Source organism: Euleptes europaea, chromosome 8 (assembly GCF_029931775.1).
Source record: "Euleptes europaea isolate rEulEur1 chromosome 8, rEulEur1.hap1, whole genome shotgun sequence".
Classification (NCBI taxonomy): Eukaryota; Metazoa; Chordata; class Lepidosauria; order Squamata; family Sphaerodactylidae; genus Euleptes; species Euleptes europaea.
This window is the reverse complement of record NC_079319.1, coordinates 47367511-47383216: the sequence shown is the minus strand read 5'-3', so window position 1 is coordinate 47383216 and position 15706 is coordinate 47367511. Positions and strand designations below refer to the sequence as shown.

At 41.7% G+C, this 15706-nt stretch overlaps 1 protein-coding gene across 1 annotated transcript in view; it reads right to left on the bottom strand.

Annotated features, from left to right (window-relative positions):
- The window catches only part of CCDC178 (coiled-coil domain containing 178), a 158328-nt gene that overhangs the window by 105806 nt on the left and 36816 nt on the right, over nt 1–15706 (bottom strand). Inside the window, exons 13-15 of the mRNA XM_056854741.1 lie at nt 13778–13907; nt 9715–9860; nt 8149–8308 (exon numbers count right to left, since the gene is read on the bottom strand). Of these exons, the coding sequence (XP_056710719.1) occupies nt 8149–8308; nt 9715–9860; nt 13778–13907 (436 nt within the window). The remainder of the gene's footprint in view (nt 1–8148; nt 8309–9714; nt 9861–13777; nt 13908–15706) is intronic.

Below are 15706 nucleotides of genomic sequence, written 5' to 3'. Positions count from 1 at the left end.
AAGAATATGTAAACAAGTCAAAGATTTGTGCTCTAATTAGGCAGGAGCATAGATCAGTATGTTTTTAAAAAACTAACTCTGGTACAAGTTGCCACCAGCAAGTGGCTTACCAAAACGTGGGGCAAGTCTACCCTAGATTCGAACTTGGTCAGAGCTACTGACTATGTTGATGTCCTTATTTCTTTTTTAATCTTATCAGTTTTAGCATAGCCCACTGGCAAAACAGCATATTGTGAACTCTGACACATGCACAACGTTCAGACAAATTTACCTTGTTCATAATCTCTCACTTACACATGAGACAAGCTCCTGATTACCTCAATGTTCCCTGGTGAAGTTTATCTCAAGCACTGTGCTGAGCTGCTTTGCACATGGCCAGGTCATTGCTATTTGTAGCTGTAGTTGTCCAACAATTTAATAATCTCACAGCCTATTCCTGAGCTGGCAGCGTACATGGATGGCGGAGAAGAGGCGCAGCAGCACTTCTTCCTAAGCTGATTCCCGTACGTCGTAAAACAAAGCAAAAAAGCCGTTTTGCAGCTTTTTTGTGTTTTACCGGGGCCTTTCGCCCCATAGGAAACAGCGAGGCTGCACCTGCTCAAAAGAAGGCTCAGCACAGCCATTCCCGGCGCCGGTGTAACCGGCATAACCGGGATAGGGAGCCACCTAACTGGAGGCTCCTCCCCCCAGCCCACCCCCGGAAAGCCCCCTGCGCCAGCATGGCCTCTCTACATGGTTGCCTGCGCCACGGAAAGGCCGCGCCAGTGGAGGGGCGAAGGTTGGTCCCACAGTGCTCGTCCGCCGGCGGGACTGGCCTCACCACCAGCGTGTGTGTAATCACGGTTTTACATGCACTTACGCTAGCAGTGGGGTCACACCGCCTCTTAAGAGGTTTCGCCAAGAAACCTCAGGAATTGGCTGTCAGTTACCAGAGAAGACAGAGGTATGTGGTTGAATAATTTAATTAACTGACTTGTGTAAAGCACAGAATTACCTTTTGATACCTTCTTTGTGCCCTGCAGTCAAATGTGCCCCTTAAGTGAACAGCACTGGTGAGAGTGCATTGCCTGCTTTTTTTACACTCAGGCAATCAGTGACATCTGTTCCAAAAGTGATGATCTCAACTAATCTCAACAGATCCAGAGTTGGGTAGTGTGTTGGAGGTTTAAATTGCCACTTTTCCATGGAAGTTTGCTAGGTGATCTTGGGTCAGTCTCACATTCTCAGCCAAAGCTACCTCACAGTGTTGATGTGAGGTTAAAATGGAGGCGAGGACAACAATGTAAGCCATTTTGTTGAAACAACTAAACAGTAAGTCTCAATTCAAAAATCTCAAACATTTCCCCCCTATTTATTATGTGCCTTTTAAAATTAGAGGCAGTGGCAATGGTTAGGGGTGTTTTCAAGAAATTAATCTATTCATGCAAGGGAACAGTGTGAATGTGCAAATCAGAGATATCTAAATTCATTTTGATGCAGATAGTTTGCTGAACAATCAGCTCTTTGCTTGTAGATGGTGAGCAGGATGTGAGCTCAACAAATGGCTGTTCAAGCATAACTGAAACAATAAGTAGTGGAAGAATGCTCTTTTTACACTGGTCTCTGCCCCAGTGACAGCAGCTGTTTGAAAATTGGAATGAAACACAAAGATTTGTTTTTGCATAGACAGATGACTGAAAGATGATAGACACATAAACATATGAAGCTGCCTTGTACTGAGTTAGACATTGGTCTATCAAGGTCTGTATTATTTACTATGGCTGGCAGAGGTTCTCCAGGGTCTCAGTCAGAGGTTGTTCACATCACCTACTAATGGATCCTTTTAAACTAGACATGCCAGAGATTGAACCTGGGCCTTTTTCATGCAAAGCAGATGCTCTACTACACAACTGTTTCCCAGGAAGCAATAGAAGAGAATTTCCCCTTCCTGCAGTGCCACTGTACTTGCTGCTTGCTTTCCCAGCATCTCTAAAGCTTGTCCCTGGGGATGAAATTGTAGTGGAATATTCTCCATTTCTCATTGCTCTCGCATTTGGTTTTAGCAGGGCCTTTAAAGGTCAACAAGGAAAGCATGTCACTAAACTTTTCTGGATTAATAGAACTCTAGAAACTGAAGTTCATATATTCTTCATATATCCTCTTTGGGCTCTCAGATCTGTGAATGACTCCTTGATCTATGTACTACCGTAATAGATATTCAATCTGCAGGTGCACAGGGCTGGGCATTCTGAGTAATTCTATATTGAAGTATTGCCTCTCAAAGATGCCATCTATGAGTACAACTAATACAGTTTATAGCTTGGGCAGAGATTACCTTTTTAATTTGGCCACTATATAAACCAAAGCCAGACTACTTGTACTTCAAATGATCCAGAGCACAGCATGGAAGAAAATGGGCCCCCATAAAATTGGACCCCCTGACCCAATCTTTACCAAATTTGGGGGTTTGTGTAAGGAGAGTCACCATCAGCTATGCTACAAATTTGGTTTCTTTATCTTGAAAAACAGTCCCCCTCCCCGAGCCCCACAAAGATCCCCCATTGATATAACATTGAGCTACGTCAGAGCTGAGAATCACTGGGAGAACATTTTCCCAAGATAAGGAAACTGTTGGGAAATCTTTGCAGGGCTCGGGGGCTGGTTGAGGTAGAGGCGCCAAATTTGCATCATAGCTGTTGGTGACTCTCCTTACAAGAACCCCCAAATTTGGTGAAGATTGGGTCAGGAGGTCCAATTTTATAGAGTTCCATTTTTTCTCCTTTGGAAACAATGGAGGATGGATGGGGGCACCCTCTTTGGGGGCCCATAAAATTGGACCTCCTGATCCAATCTTTACCAAACTTGGGCATTCTTTTAAGGAAAGTCACCTGAATCTACATTGCAAATTTGGTGGCTCTACCTTAAAAAACACCCCCCAGAACCCCGCAACAATTTCCCATTGGATTTAATAGACCCAATTTAAAAAATATATTTTTTAAAAGCAGAAAAAACCATATAGGTAACGGGGCTTGGTTTTTCTTCAGATTTTCTGAAAACGTTTGGTCTATTAAACCTGAATCCAAACAACACTGAATTTTTTTGGGGTACACACCCCGGTTGAAAGCCCTTGTTCACCTGACTTGCTGTTCAGATACATGATGCTGATCAATGGATCTGTGAATTGTCTCACTGATGTGTATCTGTTTTAACTGGGTTTGGTAGACAGGGATCCGTTCCCACCTCCCCCTACTCCTGTTTCACTTTGGCTGTTTTCAGCATATGATACACTGGGAGGGGACTATTTAATCTCTAATCTGGAGAACTGGGTTCACTTCTCCACTCTTCCACATGAAACCTGCTGGGTGACCTTGGGCCAGTCACAGTTCTCTTAGAATTCTCTCAGCCCATGCAGAGGCAAGCAATGGAAAACCACCTCTGAACATCTCTTGCCTTGAAAACCCTACAGGTTTAAGTCAGCTGTGACTTGATCACACACACACACAGGCAGAGAATGCATGTTACTCTCATTTTGCAGTCACTCCTTTGCCTGTCCATCAGTTATCAAGCTCAATTCAAAGCCCTTCATGTCCTTGGACCCACAAATATCTAGGACTGCTTCTCCTCTTATGCTCCACCATGACAGCTTCACCCATCTGATTAGAGCCTTCTGCAGGTGCCACCACAGTATTCATTACACAATGAATATATTTATCCCACCCATCTAACAATTTTTTTCCAAACCAATAAAATGTTCATAGGGCAAAGTCATTGCAAAACTACAAGTTAAGAAGGTATGCAAATGCATTTTCTTTCAGTCTTGATGAACAATGTTTTTGCTGGTAGTTGATTTCTTTTTAATCCTCTGTGTGACTATAGCATAATTATTCCCCACTCCAATCTGTATTTACAGCAATGGTTTCCCCTTCAGTGTGGCTTTCTCTTCAGTGAAAATAAGGCAAACATGAATATTTTATCATTCCCACTATCCCTCTCATTATATCCCTTTTATTCTCATTCTAGATGTTATTACTACCATGGCACCCATATAGCTTAGGAGTGTAGGTATATAACTTTCCTGTATGCCAATAAAATCAGACTGTGGGGTGGCTATTTGGGTAATGCTGCCAGCACTCCCCACAGGACATCATGTAAGTCACATTTGCTATAACACTAAGTCTACCCAGGAGCAAGGAGCACAATTCTTGTAGCATGGGACTCCCCACATACCAGTGTAGCACACTGTTGGAAGTCACTGAGTCAACTAATTAAAGACAATTTTATAGCCAGACGATTTGTTACCTTTATCCTGCACATACTGAATAGCCTAGAGGGAGCAGTGGCTCTCTGTAGATTTTTAGGAGCCTCTGTCTTTTTGCTCCATAAAAGAAAGAAAACAACCTAAATATGTCTGGCAAACAATAAAATATAATAATTTTCTAACTGAGACAGGTTGTTGCCTAAGGACTCTTTCAAAGACCCTTCAGCCAAGCACTGGTACTGCAGAAGCTACTAAGTGGACAATTGTAATGAAAGAATAAACAGAACTCTTAAAAGCTAGGAAGAACTGAAGAATTTTAAATCTCCCTGAGCTTCCCTTTGCTCCTCTTAGCCTGTTCCGAAACAAGCAATCAAGAACTGCTGATAACCTTATATCGTTTTTTTATGTGATCTCTAAACCTACTGATTAGTGTGACCTTCTACTCTCAGGCTGTAGGGACTGAAGATGCTTATAGAGAGGGATTCTTCTTGAAGTACACTGTCATGTGAATCTCATTTCATTTTATTAATTTATTCAATTATGATCACACTCCAGGCCCTCTGAGCAGCTCATAACAATAGAAACAAAACAGTGCCAATATATAAATTATAATTTAAAACAATACAAATGACCATATATTAAAGATCATGGATCATCTGCCAACCAACCTATAAATCAAGTTCTTTACCAGCTTCTGAAAGTCACCAGGGAATCTTCAGGGAAGGAATTCCATAGCAAAGGTGCTTTCATCACAAAGGCCTCACTTTTTTGTCACCATCATTTTTACAAATTCAGGACTAGGCACCCAGACCAGGACCTCCCCTGGTCTTAGGAAACTGGGTGGCTCATACGGGAGAAAGCAATCTTTCAAATTTTATGGAGCCCATATTCATGAAATTCATGAAATTTCTGTGATACTGAGGTCAAGGACACACCCGCTGCTAAAATCTGGGATAGATATCACACTAGCTCCATAAATCAGTGTGTTGTTCTCCTTACGTTGTCCTTATCTTTTGATTGTCTATAAAATTACTGCATTTGCATTCTGGGAAAAGAAACACCACAGAGTGCCCCTAGGAGTGCGGTATGCTGATGGGGATTTGTAACTTAATTTGAGAATTATGCATTCACTGACCACATTGACACCAGAATACAAGGCAATTTTAATCTGTGAGATAAGAACATTTAACAAATTATGGTGCCCTCATCCAAAATGCCTGCCTGTTCTTTTCTTGCATATTTTTTTAAAAATCTAAATAAGCACAAGCACACAGATATTAGATCAGGGGTGGGGAACGTCAGGCCCGGAGGACGTATAAGGCCCGCAAAATCATTTGGTCTGGCCCTTCGTGGGTCCTGGCAGATCTCTAGCTCAGAAGGATCTAAGACTGGTGATCTGCCCCCTTCCGTGGACAGGAATAGCCTCTATTCAAGGCAGATGTGAGTTTGTTTTGCTGAGAAAAGGAACCTTTTTTCCCCCTTGCAGAAGAGTCGTTAGCTATGGAGCTGCTAGGACCACCCAAGAAACTGTGTTAACCCTTTCCCACCTGGGCCGTGGAGAAACGTATTCCCTCTGTATTACAAGAGGGCAGGGGGCGGAAGTGGCGATAATGGAGGGGTTAAAGGAGGCAGAGCCAGAATGCGCGGGAGGGGGGCAAGTTCTTAGCCAGTGTGTCCTCATTTCATCCCTGCAGGCGGAGGTAGCAGGAGCCAGCTGTAGAATCCGGCCCCGACCATGCAGAGCAGGAACAACTCTGGCGTGTGGCTGGAAAGCTAAGCCCAGCTGGTGCAACAGACCATCTTGTGCCACCAGGTGGGCGAGTGCGCCACTAGTTTGATGCCTGCGCCGGGGAGGGGGGTGTCATCTGGGGCAGCTGCCTGCTTGGGGCTTCGTCAGCTAATTTTAAGTTGATAATTTTGTATGGCCCGCGAATGATGTTATAAATATCCAAATGGCCCTTGGCGGAAAAAAGGTTCCCCACCCCTGTATTAGATACATCTAAACTGCACTGCCTTATACTTCAAAACACTGGTCCTTCTATTTCAGTACAATTTATTCTGACTTGCATTACCTCCCTGGGGTCTTAGATGGAAGCCCTTAACCCGTCCTTTTTAGGGGGGGTACACTTTTTGGTGGAGGTGGTTGGGATTGAACCAGGGAATTCCTACATGCAAGGCAAGTGCTCTGCTCCTGAGCTATGCCTCACTACCATTATGGCACACCTGAAAGGAGAAGTAACCACTGTGTCTGTGTAAACCCTAGGAACTAGTTGGTTAAGCCCAGTAGGGCTGGCACCATTGTATGAAGGCTTAGTAGTAGCAGAAGAGGCTGGTTGCTGAGAAGCTTGATAAGATTTTCTGGGCTCTTATACCTTGTATAAGGTAACTGGAAAACTTTTTATGTGAAAAGTAATTAGTAAAGGGGGCATTTAGTTTAACAAGAAGAATCCTGTACCTTGTACCCTAGTGTACTTGAGTAGGACATAACTCACCACAAAGTGATTTTAATTTCAATCAATTTGTCCTGCAAGTTCTGTTCCTGAATTAGCCCCATAGAACTCATGCAGAAAGTTATTCTACAAACGCCCTCTTTCTTGCTATTAATCAATGTGATCAGGGAGTAGGCATTATCTAAGGCATTATTTAATACACTATTGTGCACATTATTTTATATCAGATAATTGTGCCAAGGGGGTGTCAAACATAAGGCCGGATTCAGCCCCTTGACAGCTAGGGTTGCCAGGTTCCTCTTCACCATTGGCGAGAGGGTTTTGGGGCAGAGCCTGAGGAGGACGAGGTTTGGGGAGGGGGGGGGACTTTGATGCCATAGAGTCCAACTGCCAAAGTGGCCGTTTTCTCCAGGAGAACTGATCTTTGTCGGCTGGAGATCAGTTGTACTAGCAGAAGAACTCCAACTAGTACCTGGAGGTTGGGGAAAAAAACAAAACCCTCTCGATCTGGGCTGGCAAGGCATGGCCCAGCCCGACCAAGTGACATTTATGTCATATCTGGCCCTTGTAACAATTGAGTTCGACACCCCTGCTCTAGAGCCTTTCAACTGAAAGACACAGACCACAGGCAGACAGCAGACCACAGGCAGACTAGTACAGTATTACAGGGTGCAGGTTGCAACATAAATTTATTTTGGCATAGCAGAGTCAGAGCCATGACCCAAAAAAGCCTCAGTGGAGTCTTTCAAAAAAGAAGCTTCCTATTTCTTAGTAAAATGTGTGTGTGTGTGTTAAGTGCCGTCAAGTCTCTTCCAACTCATGGCGACCCTATGAATGAAAGTCCTCCAAAATGTCCTATCTTTGACAGCCTTGCTCAGATCTTGCAAATTGAAGGCTGTGGCTTCCTTTATTGAGTCAATCCATCTCCTGTTGGGTCTTCCTCTTTTCCTGCTGTCCTCAACTCTTCCTAGCATGACTGTCATGTGAATTACCAATATAATAAAATGTAAAATATCCAAACTTAAATGTAACAGGCTGCAAGAAAAGCTTCACTAATAATAAAAGTTTTTCAGACTCTCATGTGTTTCTTGAGAATACAATCTGAGCAATAGTTTGCTCTACAGAGATGGTCAGATGTGCAATGCCTACCCTGCATGGTAGGGGTGGGGATACAACACCTTGTAGAATACTGCCATCTTCCCAGGTAGAAAGAGGGAGTAGCCCAAAAGTTAAGGTTGGGCTTTGCCTCTTTTTGTTGAAATGTTTGGCACAAGACTAAGGTTTAACTAATAAGCACTTGGTTTCTCAAGACAAATGAAAAAGAAAGCAGAAAGAAAGAAAGAAAGAAAGAAAGAAAGAAAGAAAGAAAGAAAGAAAGAAAGAAAGAAAGAAAGAAAGAAAGAAAGAAAGAAAGAAAGAAAGAAAGAAAGAAAGAAAGAAAGAAGTTCAAATAGCACAGACCTTCTTTTGTGTCAGATTTTTCTGTCTAGTCCACAGCAAGTCTTCGAATATTTTGCTATCCGTCTTTACTTTTTTCCCAATGTATTTCAGCCGATCATGGAGAAAATCAACTAATGTTTGAGCATTCTGTTCCTTTGATTTTATTCTAGCAAACTTTTGCCTTTAAGAGAAAAAAATATTGTTACTGGCACAAAACATTATATGGAACTGCGAAGCAAACTGATCTAGCAGAAACAGAGTGACTGTGATCTAGTGAGATGTTTTACATGTGCACAAGGGACAATGCACACATATAGGGTTTATCGGGCCATTTCTTCTTCAGCAGCTCCCCCTGCTGAACCACAGACTGATTTTTAAACTCAAAGGAGTTTAAAAAGCAATTTGGGGTATGGCAGGGGCTGCTGCTGAAGGGCAAGTGGCTCAATAAATCTTACGCAGAAGAAACAGAGAAGTCACAGAAACAAATGAAACATATGAGGCTGCCTTAAACTGAGTCTGATCATTGATCCATCTAGCCCAATGCTGTCTACTCCGACTGCAAGTAGTTCTCCAGGGTCTCAGGAATTGGTTGTTCCCAGTACTGCTACATGACATCTTTTAACTGGAGATGCCAGGATTAAACCTGGTACCATTTGCATTAGAAGGGAGAGAAGGAGGAATGCAAAAAGTTCTGCAATTGTAAAAAAAAAAGAAAAGGGGGGGGGAAGAGAAGCATATGCTCTTACCATGTGCCAGACACATCATTGATGCACTAACTGTTATGAGGGCTCAAAGTACATTTGTCCAGAACCTTGTCTTTAAGATGACCCATAACATTTCCAAAAAGGGTTAGCAAAACAAGAAATTGTCCTACAGTACTTTATAGACTAGTAACATTACCATGGCTTTAATTTTTGGAGGCAAGAGGCTACTTTATCAGATGGATGAAGTGGAGCCCAGTGGACACAAAATACAAAGTTTGTTTGCCATGAACCAGCAGGTTCTACAATTACATTTGAGTCCAGTAGAACCTTGGAGACGAATAAGTGTTTCAGGGTATAACCTTTCGAGAGTCAAAGCTCCTGGTTATACAAGAATCCGGATCATGGTTAAAAGAGCTCTTTCCACTGCTCTGTAGACTGTAATCATTCATCAGCACAAAGGTTTCTCTCCCCGCCCCCCTGCCCCGGCCTTGAGTCAGCAGCACATCTTGTTCCGAAAAATTCAAGCCTTTTAGAATATATGGTCATTCAGAATGTCCAGAGCCTGGATGATATTTTCACGTTTTATTTCAAAACATCAGTTCTAGGAAATCAAAGCTTCCATCCTTAATCCCAATGAAGAATCCTCCAATAATTAATATGCAGCTGACCATGAATTTTATCAGGTTGCTGTAAACATTATGAATGCCTAAAATACTATTTACAGGAGAAATTATTCATCATTAGATTTTTCTACATCATTTCATTTTCTATGAAAACTGAAAAATACTACCCCTTTATTGATCAATATTGAATAGTTTTCTCCAGACAACTGTGTCAATACGTAAATCTAGAGTTCACTTTCTACAGGAATGGAGGCTCTTACCTCAGCTCTTCTACAGAGATCTCTGTGCTACCCATCTGGTTTTGCTGTACCTTGGTCAATGCACTCAATTTAGAAATTTGGATCTGAAAATTTTCGATATTTTTACTGATTTCATCAAGCTGGCTGGAGGCAGCTAGATATTTCATCTGAAATTTAAAAAAATATATATACTTATGGAGTTGGCAAGGCAAGGCACGATATCCAGATACTGTGTTTTAACTGCACAATTACATGCAATGATGCACGAAATTGCATACCCAGGAAACAAAACTTCTTTCAGAAGTGCAGTTGAAGCATTTAGTGCAACTGGTATAATCGAATTTGGTAAAGGCATGAACTTGTACATCACAGTTACTGTTCCTAAATTGTTTCATGAATAGGCTACAAGAACTCTTTAAAAGAGTCAGAAAATCATGCTTTAGTCAACACCCCTTCCTCATTAACAAGCATGCACCTTTCAATCAATGTTCACCTGCAGACAAAACACCACTGAAACCAATGGGGAAAATAGTTGATATAGTGTCATAGTTTGAAGTGTTAAGTATAAACCAGGAAATCACTGGTTCAAGCCTACAATTTTCTATGCATTCACTAAATGCCAGACAAGCCATAGTACTGACCTACTTTGCAGGGTAATAACAATGCCAGTCACTACCCAGAACCAGGCCTTCTCAGTTGCTGCTGCTATTATCCTTTGGAACTGCCTTCCCAAGAAGGTACGGAAATGCCTTGCCCTTCTGGTGAGGTTGTAAGACTGAAGTGTTTCAAAGGAAGCAGGGTGTGGGCATAGAAATACTCTAGTAATACTCTAAATAAATAAGATGATGCCATGCCAGAGAGAATGCTGGCCCAAGAGAGCAGAGGGCTCGATCAGCGCCACACTCCAAATGAGGAAGGAATTTCTACTTGGATGATTCCCAGAGAAAATTACCCATGCTAGGGGTATCAATCAAACAAAGGCAAACTAAAAGCCCATTAGATTACTACTCTGAAGTATTTGGCAGGGTGCAGTTCCTTTGTGCAACATGTGATGAACTGTGAAGCTCCTCCCACGCCAGCTCTGAGGGCTTGTCCTAAGCTGTTTTACTGGGTGTCTCTGGCAAGTCTCCCAAGGTCTCTGAATGGGAAAGGAAAGGGGGTCGTGCCACCTTATTCCTTCTCTTTTCTCCAGGACCACAGCTCTCACTGCACCAGAGCTGCACCATCCTCTCCTCCTTGGGGCTTCCCAGGAACTTGCCTTTAAATGTCCAAAGAGCCCCACCCCTTCCCTGGCATAGCAGGCCTCCCCCTAAAGGAAGGTGGTTATTCACTTGTCCCCTGTCCCTCCTACTGGGCTGCTGGATGGCTCCTCCAGTTGTCCTCCCTCCTGCTGTATTGGCTAAGCCAGGGGTTTGGCTGGGGTAGGCTGCCAGCCTTCAGTACCAGCCCCTGCATTTCCCTGGCTCCCCCAAGCTTACTTGCCCTTGTGCAAGTCTTTCCAGCTTCTGCTCTGGCTTGCCTTTGTGCAGGCCTTTATAGCCCCACTATGGCTTCTGGAGGAATGCAAGATCTCAGTGTTAAATGTGAGAACCCATGGACCCAACACAAATGAACTCTAGCAAAAGAGAGAGAAAAAAAACAATCCTGGGAGCCTGCATATGTCCTCATTCAGTATGATTTTGATTCCATTTTATTAATTTATTTGCTTGTTTTAACTGTCATTTTATTGTTGCTGATTTTACTGCCAATTTTCTCTTTTACTTCTTTTTACAGAGTGTCTGCTGATGTGGTTTTATCTTGCAAGTCTACTGGTTTTAACTTTGTAAAATATTTTATGTTGCAAAGTGCCTTGTACATGTTTCACCATAATTTATTTATTTACCTCATTTATATCCCATCTTTCACCTCAGTGGGGACTCAAAGCAGCTTACATCATTCTCCTCTCTTCCTTTTCAGAACAACTCTGTGAGGTAGGTTAGACTGAGAGCGCATGACTGGCCCAAGGTCATCCAGCAGGCTTTGATGTCAGAGATTCAAACTAGGGAGTCCCAGATACTAGTCTGACACTAACGACTACACCACTCTGGCTCTCAATTAATTGTAATGACTGTAATATACTGCGTATGCAAAAGGATAACAGGTTCAACTGGTTCAAAATGCAGCAGCCAGACTTCTGTCTGAGGATGACTTAAATCATATAACACCTGTTCTTCATCAGCCCTGGTTACCTATTTGCTTGTGGGCTCAATTCAAGGTGCTGTTTTTTTTACATTTAAATCACTTTATGGGCTGAGTGCCTCACACCAAATGGACTACATTTCCAAAGACTCTCACATGGCTAATTGCATTCCTCTGGTATTTTCAGTGAAAGGGCCATTGCTCTGGAATGGTCTGCCTGAAGACTTACAGGCAAACTTCGTCTTGTCTTTTTCACAGGACATGTAAGGTATCCTGTTCCAGGAAGCCTTCTCTAAAGGTTAAGGAAGAGGAAATTCTCATGGCATTTGATTGTAGAAGATTGGCGAGTGCTGCAGGCAACATACAATACTGTGTATACTGTTGGAGTATGATGATTTTATTCCTTCTTGAAACCTATTGTTGCTTTTGTAACCTACTCTGAATCCTCAGAAAAAGTGGGGTCTAAATATTTAATAAAGAGCACAATGAAATAAATAAACCACAGATTAAAACTTGGGCCTCTGAATTATCGGTGACCCCAATGACAAATCTCAGTCTCTGGGACCTGGGACTCTTAAAGGATCTGTTTATACAAGAAATCTAGTGCCTGATTCATGCAGTGTGAAACATATGACCCTGATAACATAGCCAAGGAAGACTAAAAATTCAGAACTGCTTAGCCAATTGTCTTTTAGATTGTGCTGAGAGTTGGATGTGGACAGTGATTTTGCTGTTTCATTCCTACCTGATACCAAGTTATTCTAGTGTACCCTGCCCTTCTCCCATGGAGTCCAATGTAGTGGACTTGGAGTTTCCCCATACCCACAACAATCATTTGGGATAGGTCAGGCTGCAAGATAGTGCCTGGCCCAGTGAGCTGTATAGCTGAGAAACAATTTGAGCGCAGGTCACTCCAGTCCAAATTGAACATTCTATCAAGTACAGTTCACAGGCCGTTAGGATAATATAAATTAAGCTAAATGGTTCTAGAACAGCTGACCTGGGTACAAAGGGTGTGGAAATCACACTGTTAACATGGTCCTCCTGATACCCAATATTTGTCTTTGAGTGGTCTCTCCAAATATTATATCAGAAATTGTACAGGAATTTGATGTTCATTCTATCCTATCCAAACAACTTTACCTGCTTTTAAAGTCTTGTGGAATAATTCATGTACAAGTTTACTGAACCTCTTCCTGCACATATTGGATATGGGGATGATGCACTGTAATTGAGATTATCCGGAAGAAATCTGGAATAAGAATGATGTTGCCTGTCCCTAACATAACTTTTAATGGGATTATTAAAAAAAAATGATGTCAGAATTGTGGACATACCATTTTTTAAAAACCCACTTTGGTTAAATGAAAAGCTCACTCTGCTTATCTGTACATCTATATGAACCATTCTTTATAGTTATTCACTAGCATCACCTACAAATTCCAATGAGAGGTAATAATACTGAAAAATACACACTTTCATACAAAGGCATGTATGTATGTTTTTTTATAAATGAGACGACCAGTAATAAAAGCTAACAGAAATCCACTGCTAGCATAGGCCACTTGGTTAACTACTATAGGAAGCATACAGGATAATTTACAAAAAGATGCCATCTGCTGTACAAAGCTGCAATCAGCAGGCCATTTTTCTTACGAGCTTTTTCCTTCTTTTATTGATTTTCACCCATTATTTTCTAAAAACCCCAGAGCAATATGAATAACTGTGGCAAATGAAGAGGCACAGGGCATCTCAATGACCCCAATATCAAATCTACTTTGTACTTTACCCTGTCCCACGGCTATGGACCTGATAGGTTAGTTCAAGGAAGAAACAGAAAACACTACATATGGCACTGTACAGGCAATTGAATAGAAATATGTCCTGCTGATATTAGCACATTCACCTGCATATCAGTTAATTGCCTTTGAAAAAAATTCTTCTTGAATTCATATTCTTTTCTTCTATCATTCTCCTTTTGCTCAAGTTCTTGAAGCATTTTTTTCAATTCAGCAATTTTCTGAAAAATATAAAAGAACAAAAGAGCTGGTAATAAAATCCAGCTTCTGTGCAAAATGTATTAAAATGAAAAGTGCTTTTAATTTTTACTAATTACAAACTAATACTTACTTTTGTTCATGATTGCCATATAACATATGTTTATTTTATTAGTATAGCCAAATTTATTTCTCATTATGGGATATATTATTTTAAGTGGAAGAAACACGGTGATCCATAATCATATGCAATACAGACTATACTCTCAGAATTACTTGTACAACCATCACTTGAATGATCAAAAATTTTAGATTATTTATTTATTTGGAAATATCTATGTCACCTCTCCAGGAAACCTGTCCAAGGTGGCTTACAAAATAAAACACATTAAAAACATAAAACACTATAAAGGTTCTTAATTAAAACCCAGCATTAAAAACCCAGCATTAAAAAACATATAACATCAAGCAGCTTTATGCGAGATTTACTACTTTCAGGGTTAAAAAAAGACTATAAAGTGGTGTTTAAAGATCTACTGTAATTAGCCTGGATAAAAAGAAAGGTTTTGGCTGAGTACCTAAAGGAGAGTAGGGTGCAAGATAAGCCTCAAGGGGAAGGGCATTCCACAGATGAGGGGTCATCACTGAAGAAGCTCTTTAAACAGCATGGGGAACTAAGATGGGTCCCTGCAGGATCCCACAGCACAGAAGCTAAGGGGCTGAGCAACAGTTCATATGCTGTAACCTACAGATCCCTCATCTTCAGTGTGGCTTAACAGGTGCCAGGCAGGAAAGGCAGATGGGACAGACTGCAGGGCCCTTTGTAGGCTCGGGGGAGGAGTCTGGGGGTGGGGCTGAGGCAGGATCTCCTGGTCAGCTCCCTATACAAGGCAGAGAGGGAGCGGAGGCCAAAGAGGAGAGCCACAGGCTGCTTTTTTCCATGCAAGACCCCAGCACCTTGGCATCCACCAAGGGAGAGGACAGCTCAGACTCTCCCTCAGAGTGGTCTGAGGCCGAGGAGGCCCCTCTCGCCAAGTCCTCAGGAGCGGCGGCAGGTGAAACCCCAAGGAGGGGGGAGCCAATGATTGACAAAAGGGTATTCCACTACAATATCCCATAGCTCACTTTTGGTAACAAAGTTTTTGCCACATAATTGTTTCACTGGTTTGCCATTAAAAACATCCTTTTGGAGAACTCACCATTGCCACTGTTTTCACAAGTGAATATCATATATAATTAAAACGTGTGCACTGGATAGTTTTTATGAACAAGAAAAATAAAGAACAAAAATTGATCTATTCTATAAGGATATTTATATGAACTTTGTATCCAAGTTTTTGACCGAACGTTTATATTCGGCTAAGGACAAAGATATTTAATTCTTGCCATACCCCTCACAAGTCTCTGGAAGACTAATGATGTGATCTTTGGCACACAGTTTCTACTAAATTTTTAAGGGGGAAGGGCTAACTATATTAATCACTGTCATTATAGTGCTATTTTGAAAATACTATTAGCTGTGTAGTTTTTGTACTTTACAGAAGCCATGACAACAGTCAACAGTCAACAAACAATTACATTGATTTTAGCATATATTACTGCAAACTATTTCAAATGTAAATTTGCTAATGAGACCTTGTTGACACTAGTGTACATCACTACTCCGGCTTTGGTTCATCCCCATCCTGTGTTCAAACAGTAATTCAGATGAACAAAAGTATTCATGTTGGGATGGAATGGGGGGCATGCATGGTTTCTATAACCTCTCACTCTGCACCTCTAGTCTGTTTCTCTGACCACAACACTGCGACTGCCTCAAAGTGTTTCAATAGGCTATT